Raw genomic sequence first — 17,543 nt, 5'->3', positions numbered from 1 at the left:
AATAATTATCATATGGTCGAAATCTGCTTTCCCACATCGTCAAATGCTTTAAAATTAAAGTATACATATCGCATGACTTGTTTGTGAATATTGTTGCGTGTGTTTAACTTACACATTACAAAATGTGTGCTGGGGTATGGTTTAGCGTTTCAGAGCATAACATTGTTAGAGTGTTTAATTGTAGTCGGACAATCCATTTCCATTACTAAACATTATAACTTTTAAACGAAAACAAAAACAAAAGCAATATTAATTAAAAACAGGCAGTAATCACGCTTGGCAAAATGCCACCATTAACTCACCAATTCCCGCTGCAGCTATATTTAGAAAACCGGAAGCAGCTAAACGTTATATTATATGCTACTAACTATACGTACATGTCATTAATAGGGGTGATACGGATACACAATACATCCCGATACTAGTACTGACAAAATACACGATACTGTGTATTCGGTTATCGATTAATATTTTGACCGTGTATTGATTCCTACTTTAATTCTGTAACAATTTACTAATTTCTGCTGATGTGCATTTATTGTCGTTATTTCATGTATGAAAAAACATTCAAGGGAACAGATAACATGTAGTTGCCTGATTTTGTCGATATTTATTTTGAAAATACTGTTAATTGGTTAACGTGGTTTATTTATCTTGAGGTCGGAGTGTCCCGATATTTTTTCTAGCCTATACCCAAAAACGTGCTGCACACGAGTAGTCTCCCCTACATTAGAACGAAATCACATACTGCATTCCAATACTTCTTTCCAATATATATTCAATTATGTAGTTTTTTTTTTTTAAGGAAGTTAAATGGAATACATTTAAAAATACAAACCCATTTATGTAACTTCACAATTAAATTTCTTTAACTCTTCCAACATACCCCAACTACATCATCTAAATATAGAGTAGAACAAATTTAAACTTACCTGCTTTTTATTCAAACCATACTTTGCATCATACATTTATTGCATCTTAAAAAAACTTTACAACTATTACTAAAATGCATCAACCCTGATACCTTTGTGGTGACTTGTTTACTGTACATATTGAGCTTTATGTATAGGGACATTTCATAAATGGTATTGTTACTACAATACTTATGAAGTGGTGGTTTTCTTTATAATAAATAAGTAGTGGATGCACTATGCATTGAAAGACAGAAGAAAACAATGTCACTACAAAGGTTTCGGCCTCATTGTTAGCATTTCAAAATGTACTTTTGTTCTCAATAGGCCTTTCATGTACTTTAAAAATTTGTACATGAAACCATAGCTGGTCATCAGTCAGAGTATGAGAACAAAATATGTATGTGTGTTTAACTACTTGAACTTGATGTCGCTTGTCTTCAAAAAGATAACACCATCCATCATCTTCTTGATCATTGTAAACTTTTAAAAAAAAGAACAAGAATATTCCCTTCTTGCGTTTATCAAGAGGTTGATCATCTTGGGGTCGCTGTAACCCAGCTAGACTCATAACCTTGTGATTACTGCATGCGAGATATATCGATTGACGTCATGCAAGCAGACACACCGCATAATGCATGTAGTAATATATAATGTAATGTGACTTAACACAGAATATAAGTAAGAAATAACACTCACTTTTTCCACATACAACAAACACTTTGCTTTGGCATACACAACATTTCTTCCAATGTCAAGTTCCATCAAACTGAAAGTAAGACAATATATCAATATATATTTCATTAGTATTTTCTTTAAAGGCAAGGCTTGTAGCTGATGGTATCCTCACTCCCATGGCTAGTGATATTCAATGTTGGGCTAGTAAATAAATACTATTGCCATGCCTAATGGCTAGTGAATTTTTTGGTGTCAAATGTTGCATTTAAGTCTTATTTTATAAATATAAATATCCTGACCCCACCCCAACCCCCAATGTTAGTGTTTTTATTAATGCAACAATGTGTACAAATATATATAAATCTTGTACTACTGAATGAAATTATTTAAAAAAATATTATTTCAATCAGAACAGCATGCAAAAATAAATTAGAAATAAAATGTTCTGTAGAAATGTATTGAAGTAGTTAGTACTTTATTAATTTTCCATAATATAAGAAAACAAAATGCTTCTATAAAATGTCTCGTGTAATATAATTCTCATCCTATGTAACTTCTGGGACTAGCATAATTTAACAAATGTGTAGAAATGACCATTTTAAGAAATATAACAGACAGACATTAATTACAGATTAACAGCGAAACATATAAGAAAAGAAATGTTAGTAAGGAAATCCAAATTCGAATATATACTTACACTTTGTGTTTTAGTAGCTGTTAAGTTTGAACTAAATGATTTTTAAACAACAGGCATTATCACTTGATATCGAAAAGGATGTAACATTACATGAATAAACCTACAGGTTATTGCAATTATGAAGAAATATTTGGAAATGGGTGGATACCTCAATATACTGTGGAATTTTTATTCCCCCCACCCACTGCCCCCTTTCCTTTCTCTCCTTTAAATCCAATCTCATTTCTTCCCGATCTGGTAACTCGTCCTATCTTTCAACTTGTTTAACTGTCCACCTCCACATCCCAGCCCTCGTCTCACTAACTGTGACAGTTGCTTGTGTGTTGTGGCTATCTGCGACACACCTGCCATTCTCCACCAGCTTTTAGTTGCGGGCTTAGTCTGACCACTTCGGGTAGTGTTCAGTAGGACGAGGATGCCAGGTGGGTACAGGGAAGTACAGAGACTGCACCCGTGGACAAAGTTGACACATGTAGGCAATGGTGTGGACAGCTCACAAGACAACAGTTGTAGGAAATAACAGTTTTTGTTTCCAAAAGTAATGAACCTTCAGGAATTGAATTACATATCATTTTATGTTATATCTGAATGCGAAATACACTTATGTGAAGAAAAAGGGAAGACATCGCATTTCAGACCAAATATAAATCACTATTACTTAAGACTGTAACACAGTTAACTTCCTGATATTATGGATGAACATATAAAAAACAAAAAATTAATGAAAAATGATAAGTAAAATACATCACACATTTACAACATGAAATGTTTGAAAACTAAATGTGAAATGTAACAATTGTATTACCCCTTTTGCAGCATGACATCTCTCATATTTCGTTTCTGTCAAGTGACAAAAGTATAACTCGATACAAATAATTACATTCACACCAAACAATGTCAATGCTTCAGTGGAAACATAAAAATCAAAGGCACAATGTTCATAAAGGCAACGTGTAGTGAATGAATAGTTTAAATGAAAACATGTTGACATAAAGTTTGGGTATGTGTGTGTAGGGGTTTGACGATTCACAAAAATCACTATTTTAGGCCCACTGTTCAATGCACCGTTTTCCAATGTGAGTACTGCAGTTTATTTGTATTAACTACCCCTTCAAATTGTACATGCTGGTAATCACAGTGCTCGATTTATTTTACAACTGACAACTTCGCTTGGGTGATGGTGACCCTAGGTCCAGGTCACATCATGCAGCGAACCCGAAAATGTATTTGTCTAAAACAACTGAAACACAAACAAATTGTCCCATGCCTATGCGTGTGTGTATGAATGTATGTTTTCATGTCTGTATGGACACATAACTACATATACATTCAGATATGTAAGAATGTAGACATGCATATGTAGTATAATCAATATGAAATTCTTACATTAAAAGCACATTTGGTGACCTTTTCCCACAATGGGACCGTATTATTAATTTCTTCTGACTTTTCAGGATTTGAACATAATAAGTTGTCATCTTCATGAGACACTTCAGCCTATAAATGAAGTCGCTTTATGGAAAAACAACTTAAGAACATACAAATGAAATGCATCATTTTAATTAAGGTAACATTCAGTGAATGAATATTTAGAAATACAAACCTGTTTACATAACGTTTGTGTGAACATGTGTGAGTGTGAATGTATGTTTGCATGTCTAATGTAGACATGCATATGTAGTACAGTAAGTATAAATTTAGATAATAATTAATACATACTTAAAAAAGAGCACATTTATTGGCCTTTTCCAACAATAGGACCGTATTAATTATGTCTTCTGATTTTTCAAGAATTGAACTCCATACTTTCCGATATTCATGAAACACATCGACTTATAAATACAGCAACTTTATGAAGCAACAATTTAAGGTTTGAAATGAAAAATGTGTATTCAAATCTGAAAAACACGTAAGTTATGCAGTGTGAATAAGTACATAAATTAATATTTTTACCTGAAGTGAGTCATCCCATCCAAAGGTGACGCCACAATCGACTTCAGGATAGGGCATGTCAACACCCTAAACAAATAACCAACCAAAAAAGTTGAACACATGTAGTATGTTACTTTTAGAACACATCATTGATTATGTAAGTCATTTAAGTAATACAGTGTGAATATATTTTATATATAAATTAATATTTTTACCTGAAGTGAGTCATCACATCCAAAGGTGACGCCACAATCGACTTCAGGATAGGGCATGTCAACACCCTAAAGAAATAACCAACGAAAAACGCTGAACACATGTAGTATGTTACTTTTAGAACACATCATTGATAATGGAAACAATATTAAATATTGTTGAGTATGAAAACATACAATGAACAAAAAATGTAACTTGAGTGCCATTATATTATATACATAAATTATTTTTTTTACCTAAAGTGAGTCATCCCATACAACCGAAAAAGTTCAACACATACTTTCAAAACATATCAATGTTCTCGCTGGGAGAAAATTAAAGGAGGGCGATCGCGGCACTACACCCGGGGGGGGGAAAGAGAGAGGAGGGGGGAGAGCTAGGTAGTTACCATGTTGTTGTGTGTTGATAGACTTTGTGGAAAGACATACTCCTTATTTTGCCTACAAAAAGGTTTATACGAAATACAAGCACTCGTCTTTTAATTGAACCGAAGATGTTATCAGTCTGATATTCACAGGCAGTTCCGGTTTTGCTGAACAGATCAATGTTTCAATATTATTATTTTACGAAATACAAAAAAGATGTTTGTGTGATCCCCTAATGTCGAATACATTTTTTGTTATTTCCATCTTCGGTGTATATATTATTTGGCACCCAAGATAAATTATTTTAATGCTAAACACTACCACTTCCGTTGTTTTTATAAGTGTGGATATCCCCCCAAAAATGAAAAGTTTATAATATGAAATGCTGAATAAACAGAATGACAGAAATGACAGAAAGTAAAAATCATCAGTTACAATCAATTATATCGGAAATCAAGGACAAAATATCGAACGACAGTCACTGGAAACAAAAGATAGAGTGACCGTTCTGATCATGTGGCAAATTTGGCGCCAAATAAGTGAGAAGACTGCATATCATCAATTTAAAAAAAATGTTCAATGTTATTAATGTACGTGATGGCACATTTAAGAAAACTGCGATAAATCACCTAAAATTTATATAATTATATAAAAATTAAACCAAAAATACTTCTTTGGATACTTCCACATCTGAAGAACAGACAGGTGCAGCAAATGGGACTAGTTCAGGCCAATCAGTCTCCAGATACCTATATAAAAATGAATTTTATACACAGGGATTCAAGACAAATCATTTTCTGTCTGTCTGTAAATAGAACTTGAAGGTAGCTAACGACAAATTTTCACGGGAAACCAACCCCAATACCCACCCCATCTGCCCTTAAACCGATTTTTGTGACGGAAATGGCTATGTAGTTCCTAACTCTACACTATAATAGGGTATCAGCCACACATAGGGATTCATGTCACATCATTTAGTTCTGTCTCTAAATGGAGCCTGAAAATAGGTAACAACTTAATTTCACGGACACCTATACAACCCCAATACCCACCCCATCTGCCCTTAAACCGATTTTCGTGACGGAAATGGCTATGTAGTTCCTAACTCTACACTATAATAGGGTATCAGCCACACATAGGGATTCATGTCACATCATTTAGTTCTGTCTGTAAATGGAGCCTGAAAATAGGCAACAACTTAATTTCACGGACACCCATACAACCCCAATACCCACCCCATCTGCCCTTAAACCGATTTTCGTGACGGAAATGGCTATGTAGTTCCTAACTCTACACTATAATAGGGTATCAGCCACACATAGGGATTCATGTCACATCATTTAGTTCTGTCTGTAAATGGAGCCTGAAAATAGGCAACAACTTATTTTCACGGACACCCATACAACCCCAATACCCACCCCATCTGCCCTTAAACCGATTTTCGTGACGGAAATGGCTATGTAGTTCCTAACTCTACACTATAATAGGGTATCAGCCACACATAGGGATTCATGTCACATCATTTAGTTCTGTCTGTAAATGGAGCCTAAAAATAGGCAACAACTTAATTTCACGGACACCCATACAACCCAAATACCCACCCCATCTGCCCTTAAACCGATTTTCGTGACGGAAATGGCTATGTAGTTCCTAACTCTACACTATAATAGGGTATCAGCCACACATAGGGATTCATGTCACATCATTTAGTTCTGTCTCTAAATGGAGCCTGAAAATAGGCAACAACTTAATTTCACGGACACCCATACAACCCCAATACCCACCCCATCTGCCCTTAAACCGATTTTCGTGACGGAAATGGCTATGTAGTTCCTAACTCTACACTATAATAGGGTATCAGCCACACATAGGGATTCATGTCACATCATTTAGTTCTGTCTGTAAATGGAGCCTGAAAATAGGCAACAACTTATTTTCACGGACACCCATACAACCCCAATACCCACCCCATCTGCCCTTAAACCGATTTTCGTGACGGAAATGGCTATGTAGTTCCTAACTCTACACTATAATAGGGTATCAGCCACACATAGGGATTCATGTCACATCATTTAGTTCTGTCTCTAAATGGAGCCTGAAAATAGGTAACAACTTAATTTCACGGACACCCATACAACCCCAATACCCACCCCATCTGCCCTTAAACCGATTTTCGTGACGGAAATGGCTATGTAGTTCCTAACTCTACACTATAATAGGGTATCAGCCACACATAGGGATTCATGTCACATCATTTAGTTCTGTCTCTAAATGGAGCCTGAAAATAGGCAACAACTTATTTTCACGGACACCCATACAACCCCAATACCCACCCCATCTGCCCTTAAACCGATTTTCGTGACGGAAATGGCTATGTAGTTCCTAACTCTACACTATAATAGGGTATCAGCCACACATAGGGATTCATGTCACATCATTTAGTTCTGTCTCTAAATGGAGCCTGAAAATAGGCAACAACTTATTTTCACGGACACCCATACAACCCCAATACCCACCCCATCTGCCCTTAAACCGATTTTCGTGACGGAAATGGCTATGTAGTTCCTAACTCTACACTATAATAGGGTATCAGCCACACATAGGGATTCATGTCACATCATTTAGTTCTGTCTGTAAATGGCGGGACTGAACATGTTAGTGGCTGTGAAAAAAAGACAAATATTATGATTAGATACAATTTAATTTAACAAAAACAACAATATTATACTAAGTAGTAAACAATGCAATGAACAAATTCTAAAGCACAATTATTTAAAAGACTTAAAGTGATGGCAAATTAATACTGCAATATTTTTTTTCAATCTATATCTATTAATTTTAACTCAGCGAACAAAACATGGAAGCTAGCGAACAAAATGGCAGAGGTAAGGTGAGAAGCCGGATGCGCATTGATACCTAAACTAATAATCATATTTCAGAATTGTAATATATTAGTATTCACTGTATTGTGGAAGAAATAATTGTTTATTGCAAAAACACTATAAATCTATTGATACAAACAGAAAATAAAGTAAATCAATGTGGGAACTATATTCTGGAAAGACCTGACATCCGATAACCTCTTATTGTTCGCTGGCTTCACAGCGGATAGAAAAGTAAAATGTGAGAAGTGTTTATCAACATCCAATGATCCATAGTATTACGCCTTGGAAATCAGAAGCTGTAAATTATTTTAAATGTTAACAGCTGTTGAACATGGAACTGTTAAAATGCCAAGGTCGGTATAATCGTGGCTGGTCAGTAGCTGAGTAGGTCACCATCATGGGTCCGGATCATGATCTTAACTGATAACAACTTAAACAAGGCTGGTCAGTAGCTTAATCTCAAACGACGCTAGCCCGAGTACTCTGACTGTAAGAGAGCTAGACGGACATTTGGACATAAACACGCTCTCATTATAGTCAGAGACCAAGCTATGTATTTTTTTGGCAATTCCCGACAACCAAAAAGTTGGCAAAGATTTCCGCTCTAATACCACAACAATCCTATGTTTGACTTCAAATACCTTTACATCGATCATCATCATAGCTTGGTCTCTGACTGTAATGAGAGTGTATTTATGTACTCGGGCTAGTCAGTAGCTAGTTAATCAAGATAAACTCGAATGTAAGTGCACATTATGATTACATTCGATTTTATCTTGATGAACTAGTCCGTAGCCACAATGACAGCAACTTGTCAGAGGTGTCGAAGCTAGGGTGCAGGCGCGGATCCAAAGACTCGAAGGGGGTGGGGGATGGGGTGTCGAAGGCTTCGTAAATTCAGCCCATACTCTGCATATCTGAAAATTGGCAAAACTGAAATTTGTTCCAGTGTGAGCCATGTACATACCCTGTACATTGTAGTGATGTACATGTGTAGAAATGGACACCTTTTATTTATATCTGATCTACATAAATGACTTTACATGTATGAAGAAAGGATATATGTTTTATTTAACGACACACTCAACACATTTTATTTACGGTTATAAATATGGCGTTGAACATATGGTTATGGTTACAAAGACCACACAGATATTGAGAGAGGAAACCTGCTGTCGCCACTTCATGAGCTACTCTTTTTGTTTGGCAGCAAGGGATCACCATCCCACAGACAGGATAACATATACCACAGCCTTTGATATACCAATTGTGGTGCACTAGCTGGAGCGAGAAATAGCCCAGTGGACCCACCGATGGGGATCGATTCCAAACCGACCGCACATCAAGCGAATGTTTTAGCACTGGGCTACATCCCGCCCTTACATGTATGAGTTCATAAATATGATATGAATGTATCAAACTATTTTACTATAGGTGACGTGTGCATACTATACAGTATTAATTAATAGGCTATATATACACATGCTGTAAATCTTTATCAGATCAAATGAAAATTAATGACATATCAGTCTTATGGTAAAATAAGCGGACCATCTTATCTGGCCATAATTCATCATGTGGACTGTTCCAAGTGTTTTATATATATACTCGGACACACATTATTGCGCAGAAGAGATTTACATATATGTACATGCAGCAATCAATGTGAGCAAAGTCTGTGCTTTCACCTGCCTATTGAACCTAGTGACACACTCCGGGTTGGAACCAGGATATGACAGTCCATAAATCTGGCAAATAACTAACAATAAATATTTAGTTGTCATAAATTTGATATCGACTAACCAGACGTGTCCACGTTGGACACCTACATGTGGGAATAAAAGAAGACTGCATATAGGGCCCCACCAAAAGTAAATTAAATTTATTTTTGTGTTTCCATAACCCAGTTTTATCTCAGTTTTATATATATGTGTGTGCAGGGTTCCAGCTGCCGTTCGCCATTGTCGCCAATTGGCGAATTATCACAAATTTGGCTATAATCTGGTCAATCAGGCGATACAAAATGGCGATTTATTTTTTTCAACCAATGTTTCCCGAAATTCGGATTATCTTATTTTCCTAATATATATATATATATTTAATGTCGCCGCCATTCCAAAGAAAATATACACGCGAAACCCTTGCCCTTAATAAAATAAAATGTGGATGCAGTGAATCGTGAACCAATCAAATCGTTAATGATTCCTCACGAATAAAATCTACATACAGGGATCTGTTCAATCGAGTACTTCATTCGTATGAATATATTTATTTCAGTTTGCGTAAGCTTGGTATAACCTATTAAAACGCCAGATATGTGGGTCCACAATTTTTTATTTAAGTTTCACACCGAATTATCTACCAAGATAATTTGCATTTTGTATCATTGTTTAGGTTTAATTTTAAAACATTGTTCTAGTAAATCAAACGCTCGTTCAAATGCGATCTTTAATCACAGTTATCACGTGGTGACGCTAAGCATTACGGGACCGGCAGTGATTACTACACAATGCATCCATCACAGGTAATATAGCTTTCTGACACAAATAAAATTTAAACATATACACTTTACCTCGGGTTGTTTTTATTTCATAATTATAGTTTGTTAACAATCTGAATGGGCCATTTAAAAAGCAGTTCAAGGAAAGCTGAAAAGAATCACAAATGTATTGCTCACTAGGACAAATACACCACATGAATTTGAGAATAAATTACACAAATATAAATATTAAAATTTTCAATCCGCTCTTTTGGCTATAAAATTTATATCGTGGCTATAAAAGTAAACATTTGGCTACAACTTTGGCTATTAATGAAAATTTTCCAGCTGGAACCCTGGTGTGTATATATATATTTTGTATATACTATGGAACTCAGTTTTAAAAACAGGCTAGGTGCTTATTATAAAACTTTATAGTCTTTACTCAAGATGTTAATACAGTTAAAGTCATGGCAATACAAATTGTATGTAGTTCAGTCTGAAGACGTTACTTAAATGTTGATTCTGGACTTTTTAAAATTTTATAAATATGGGGCCGGCCATAACCAAATTGATTTAGTCTGATAATGTTATTGGTTTTTCTTCTTTTTTTAATACATTTAACAACATTTTTATTTAATTAACTGTAGGGGAAGGGGATACTATCAGCAGTCTTTGTTATATGAGCAAAATCACGGTGAGCTGAAGATCGCTCTTAATTCTGTAATGGTGCTAGGTGAGCAATTACAAAAGTTTCAAATAAAATGTATTGAAAATTTTGTTAAGCGATCAGTTTGCCAGTCTTCTAAAACTTTCCAGGTGAATGTGGACTGGAGTGGGTGGCAAAGACTGTGTCAACATCCATGTTGTTAATAATGGTGACATTTTTAATGTATGCCTTTAAGATTAGGGGGGTGATCGAGACATAGCCCAGTGGTAAAGCACTCACATGGTATGTGGTCGCTTTGGGATCAATCCCTGTTAGTGGGCCCACTGGGCTATTTCTCGCTCCAGCCAGTGCACCACGACTGGTACATCAAAGGCTGTGGTATGTGCTATCCTGTGCATATAAAAGATCCCATGCTGCTAATAAAAAAGAGTAGCTCATGAAGTGGCGACAGCGGGTTTCCTCCCTCAATATCTGTGTGGTTCTTAACCATATGTCCGACGCCATATAACCGTGGGGCGAGACGTAGCCCAGTGGTAAATCGCTCACTTGATACACGGTTGGTTTGGGATCGATCCCTGTCAGTGGGCCCATTGGGTTATTTCTTGCTCCAGCCAGTGCACCACGACTGGTATATCAAAGGCTGTGGTATGTACTATCCTGTCTGTGGGATGGTGCATATATAACCGATCCCTTGCTGCTAATTGAAAAGAGTAGCTCTTGAAGTGGTGACAGCGGGTTTCTGCCCTCAATATCTGTGTGATCCTTAACCATATGTCAGATGCCATCGGTCTACAGGCTGGTAGGTACTGGGTTCGGATCCCAGTCGAGGCATGGGATTTTTAATCCAGATACCGACTCCAAACTCTGAGTGAGTGCTCTGCAAGGCTCAAAGGCTGTAAACCACTTGCACCGACCAGTGATCCATAACTGGTTCAACAAAGGCCATGGTTTGTGCTATCCTGTCTGTGGGAAGCGCAAATAAAAGATCCCTTGCTGCTAATTGGAAAGAGTAGCCCATGTAGTGTCGACAGCGGGTTTCCTCTCAAAATCTGTGTGGTCCTTAACCATATGACTGATGCCATATAACCATAAATAAAATGTGTTGAGTGCGTCGTTAAATAAAACATTTCTTTCTTTCTTTTTTCCATATAACTAAATAAAAAGTGTTGAGTGCATCATTAAATAAAACATTTCCTTCCTTCCTTCCTTTAAGATCAGGGGAGGGGAGGTCAGGGTGTCCAGAAAAAAAGAAGACATAGTTGTTATGCTTGTGAAAATGTTGATACTTATGAATGACTTCTCAGGGTTAGGCTGAAGCTCATAAAATATTAGCAATTTGGCAAATTTGCCAAGAACATAAAGTTAACAAATCCAAGTTTCATTTAGCCAAACAGCAAAAATGGAAGTACATCTATAAATGATGGCAAATTTGTGAATATAGCCTTCTGGCAAATTAGTAATAAGATATATTTGCCAAATTTAACTGCAATTCGCATTTGAGACAGTGACAGCTTAAACGCTGGCTTGCTAATTTTATCAACAAAGTTTTAAAGAATGTTATTTTTAATATTTTTTTGTTTTCTGTTCCAGGTGTCCATAACATACTTTTGAAATGAAGACGCTAAGTTGTTTCTTGTTGCTCCTGCTGTGTGTGGACATTGTGGTAAGTCTGACCATTACAGTATTATCCTGGTGTATCCAGACTTTAATTTTAAAGGAAACATGACACGAGACCATATTATAGCTCATTTTAAAAGAAAAATGATATAAAAATAATATACAAATAACTTTATAACAATAAAATACGTGTAGTTAACTTAAAATGAAGAAATTACGCTAATCAGTATCAAAGTACGATTTATGCATATTTCTTCGTGAGCGTTCGGAAAAAAGGGAAGTGACGTCAGAGCCGCTGTACTCTTCCATTGTTGTTAACTGTTTATATATGGAGTAAGGGGCTTGTGATCTTTTCAGTCCAACAGTGCCGTACTGCGTGGCCTTTGGGTGTAAAAATAAACAGTTTAAACGATTGGGATTGTCTTTTTATGGTTTTCCAAAGGATTGTATCCGAAGAAAGACGCGTGTATTTTATCGCAAAAGAAAAGATTGGACACCAACACCGCATAGTACTTTGGTGTCAGCCTATTTACAGCCCGGAGCCCGAACGTTACCCGGAGACAAAAACAGTACTCGGTTGCGAATGCCGAGGTGTACATTGTACATATTTGGCACAAAGATACACCTCAGCATGATGTATTTATATATGTTAAAACAAAAATGTAGAATGTTTTATTTATTTATTTTTTTGGAAAAAAAAAGATTTTTCATGTTAGGGCTGTAGACCTACATAACACAATCTGTATTCACCGTCCGAAGAAGGAAATGTCAATAAGTAATTAAATATGGCATATACAAACATGGGATTTGGCATGAGGATACATCTCAGTACGATGTATTTAAATATGTTTTTAAAAAAACGTGTAGAAAACAATAATAATTTTAAATAATGTTTTTAATCTTCGGGCGGAATACGTCACAAAAAAACGTTCCTCATCGCCCGAAGCCCCAAAGCAACACGAAGTTCAATACAAAATAAACCACTACTGTCGGTGTCGAAATAACTATTATGTTTCATCCACGGGCTGACTTGAGAATCGGAGTGTTGTTTTAGTTAATTGGTCCTTTCTTTCCGTGGCCTGCACATGTGATTCCTGATTGGCAGGTGTATATTGCAGGGTATCGACCAGGTAAGTGATTACCACGGTCTAGACATACGTACAAAATACGTGCCAGTTTTTTTAAGATCACAGGGTATTGTGGCGTAACCTGTCGCGACTATAGTACAATGTTAATGGACATTATCAGCCGCCCTGCTTCATTACTGTAAATAATGCTGTAAAACCCTTGATTAAGTAGACTTTCCCATCTAAAATTACAAAACTGACCAATTACGTAGTACCAAAGAAAAGAAAATTATCATTTGGGTATCGTGAGTGGTCGTTTTTACTCTAACGCACCCTACCAATAGGCTACTTTTTTTTATGAGAGAAAAATACTATAACCCCATTTCGTTCTATTGATGCAAATAGAAATATATTTAGTTTAAAAGTTGATTATACTCTCAAGTCATTTATGTTGTTTTACAAGTCAGGTTAATGAAAGAGAAGCGCCTTGTCGTAAATTAGAGCGTTTGTTTACACTGTGCATACAGATTTCATTATGTACAGCCCGAACATAAAAAATGCGATATTTTTTTTAAAAAAAAACCAATTTTTTTTTGTCCTACATTTATATTTTTTACATATTTAAATACATCATATCGAGGTGTATCTTTATGCTAAATATGAACAGTATACACCTCGGCATTAGCATCCGAGTTTTGGTTTTGTCTCCGGGTTACTTTCGGGCTCCGGGCTGTAAATTGGTCGACCGGTCTGGTCTGGCACCATCAGTTTCTCCACCCTCCGACTCGCTATCCGTTTTTTCTTCAGTATCACTGTTGTAAGTAAATGTGTGTCTTTCTTCATTTACTAACAGCTCATATTGATACGGCAAAACGTTTTGCGAACGAACACTCATTGTTTTGGTAAGCTGTGCAAGTCTTAGATTCTTTATGAGTGGTATGGACTAATGCTTTTAAGTGTAAGGCTTCAGATCAAGCGACGCGTCTCTGATGTCACGGACCTCGTGATTGCCCTGCTCATTAAAGATCGACAATTTCCGCTAAGAGCTCGTATCTGGGGTTCTTTTATGGAGATATTTTAAGTAATTAATTTTTTATATTTTTTTTTTTTAGGTGATTTAATTTATAATTAATTGTACATGGTTGGTGCCAAATATGGTTTACGTGACATGTTTCCTTTAAAGGGGTGTTGCTTGGCATAGAATTTACTGTAAACATAGTTGACTGGAGAGAGGCACAGGTTTCCAAGCCTAGTTTACATGTGTTTAAACTACTGATTAATCTATCTTGTACATGTTAATCTTGGCATAATTAAGTGTTTGCGGTTATAATGAGCTGCCTCTCGATTTAACATTTGCTTCCTTAAGAATCCTATGTAAAAAAATAAATAAACAGAAATCAATCTCCATGACATATCCATCAAAGAAGCAGTCAGTTAGTTGCCATCAAAAAACTAGGATTAGAAAATGTATATTGCTTAACCAATCACCATCTTTAGATAATCATAGAATTGTTTAGTTTTTTATACCAGTAAATGAATGTTTTGTGGTTGTAATTTTGTTTTTCCAAGGTACATGTATAATCTTTACATTTCATTCCAAGAATTTATAAATATTTTGGGCGTTATGAGATATTGAGATGGCTCCTTTAAAGAAACCGGCAAACTACTAAGCCAATTGAATCCAGGTTTACCCAGGAAAAGTTACTACTTACACTGTAAAGAATTTAGTTTTTAGCCACTTCTCACATACATTTTTTGTACAAGTAGAAATTATTAGTCAAATACTTAATATTGTAACCACTTTGTATATAAATTAGCAAATGGCTAATTTGGCAATGTACAGAGAGAGCCTTGTTATATAGATATGTATTTTCGATTTTGTTTTTAGGGTTTTATTGTAAATGTCTCCCCCACCCATTTATTATGATTATTATTTGTTTTGTTTTTACAGGGATCCACATTTGTCAAACCAACTACCTGTGGTACTACAAAAGGTTGTTACCATGACTGCGACACTTCCGGACAGTGCTCGTTTGTAGTCACATGGAAGGAAAATGGTGCCAACATCGACTTTGAGATCAAGGCCGTGAACACCCTGACTGGTGATCAATGGATGGCTATTGGGTTTTCACACGACGATAAAATGGTTTGTCTTTTGCCATCACTGGCTTCTCTTTATTCCACTCTTATCATCACCATCCATAAACCCCCATCAAACTGCTAGAGTGCGGAAAATACCAGTCCAGGGCTTGAACTTGAGAATTTGTCAACCACAGCTTCTTCTTTTTTTAATTGCTGTAGGTGAAATGGCCCACCGATGGCAATTGTTAGCCTGCCTATGGCAATTTTTTAGAAAGTGACTTTTGCAGCAAATAAATATGACTGGACAGTTATTTTGTTGCATGTAAACATATTTCAAATGTACAAATGTTAAATACTGGCATATAACGTACACCAGATATATATTAATTTTACTGTTGTTGAAGAGTTTTGCCAATGGCAGCAATTTTTATCCAGCGGCACAAAATTGCCATCAGTGATGTTCCTAATTCACAGCAATTTATATCTCAACGACAGCAATTGCCGGCAGTGCCAGTGTTAAGTTAGAGCCCTGATGTCTGCTTGCCAAATACGAGTAAACATTCCAATGGTTGGGTTAAAAAATAAATAAATTTAAATATGTCTTCAGGGGGAAATAAGGAAGTCACAGGATGATCATTTGAAAGTGAGCTTATATTTAATATATGAATATAATATTTTGCTGTTGTCTGATAGAATTTGATGAACTCTGGTGGACTGGTAAATTGTGGTTGGTACCGGTCCAGGAGATGGTGAGATATTTATGATTGCTGCACCCATAAATTGCCTTTATTTTCTCACCTTTGAGGCCTGTAGATATCTTTTTTCACAACATAACAGTTAGTTAGTTTGTTTTGTTTAACAACACCACTAAAGCACATTGATGTATTAATCATTGGCTATTGGATGTCAGATGTTTGGTAATTCTGACATATAGTCTTAGAGAGGAAACCTGTTACATTTTTCCATAAGTAGCAAGTGATCTTTTTAATACAATATTCCACAGACGGGATAGTACATACCACAGCCATTGATGTACCCATCGTGGTGCACTGGCTGGAACAAGTAATAACCCAATGAGCCCACTGACGGGAATCGATCCTAGATCGACCGCGCATCAGGCAAGCGTTTTACCACAGGGCTACGTACTGCCCCTTTTCCCACAACAGTACTTAAGAAACACGATGCAGAGATGGTGTTACATAAGTTATGTGTGCATTTCATTTTATAATTGAGTTACATACTAAAATCAGGGCTAGTAACTGGGTGATCAGAAAATTTCTCCACCTTATATCTCAAAAATGCAAAACCCATAGCTATTTTACAACAAAATATCACTTGTTACACTAAATGTTTTTTGCCAAATTTAAAAAGAAAAGCCATTTGTTCTTAAAATTAGCAATTTGCAAATTTAGCTAGTAGCAGAATTAACCCTAAAAATATTGATAACACATGGAATATGATGATTACAGGTATGTAGCTGGGTGAATAGAGTACTTTGTGGGACAATTGCAGGTATATTTTTTCAGGTAAAAGTTTAATATATCAACTGCAGTGCAATCCTGCCTTTAAATTGGCTTAGGGTTTAATTAGTCTCCTACCAGTCCAACTGTCTGTCTGTCTGTTCATCCATCGGTCTACAGGTCTGTCTGTCCCACATATATTTTTCCGGGTTTTGTTTTTGCAATGCCTCAAGATATGGAACTGAGAGTTATTAGCCAGATCAAGTTTGACTTTCATGGGGATTTATTCAAGGGCCATAACTGTCAGAAATGGAATTTATCCATTTTTGATAGAGTTATGGCCCTTGAAGTTTTTGAAAAGTTTTGTGGGCCCAGTTGAGAACAAGCTTTAGCAGTAATCTCAGAGTGCTTGTTTCATATGACTGTGTAAAAATGTTATACATATACAGGATTTAACATGAAGCCTCAAAATTATTTGCAGTTCTTG

The 17,543-nt window shown here is 36.0% G+C and overlaps 1 protein-coding gene across 3 annotated transcripts in view; it reads left to right on the top strand.

The window, feature by feature from the left end:
* Positions 1-17,543, top strand: part of LOC121375008 (putative ferric-chelate reductase 1) — a 61,007-nt gene that overhangs the window by 22,338 nt on the left and 21,126 nt on the right. Inside the window, exons 1-3 of one of the 3 annotated variants that reach the window (XM_041502200.1) lie at positions 7,714-8,034; positions 12,421-12,493; positions 15,466-15,660. In XM_041502200.1, the coding sequence (XP_041358134.1) occupies positions 12,443-12,493; positions 15,466-15,660 (246 nt within the window). In that variant the 5' untranslated portion in view covers positions 7,714-8,034; positions 12,421-12,442. Of the gene's footprint in view, positions 1-7,713; positions 8,126-12,420; positions 12,494-15,465; positions 15,661-17,543 lie in introns of those variants that run through there. The other 2 variants (XM_041502201.1, XM_041502199.1) reach the window with 2 other exon arrangements.

This window comes from Gigantopelta aegis, chromosome 6 (genome assembly GCF_016097555.1).
Source record: "Gigantopelta aegis isolate Gae_Host chromosome 6, Gae_host_genome, whole genome shotgun sequence".
Classification (NCBI taxonomy): Eukaryota; Metazoa; Mollusca; class Gastropoda; order Neomphalida; family Peltospiridae; genus Gigantopelta; species Gigantopelta aegis.
Note: the sequence above shows the minus strand (reverse complement) of the source record. Positions and strands in the feature narration are given on the sequence as shown.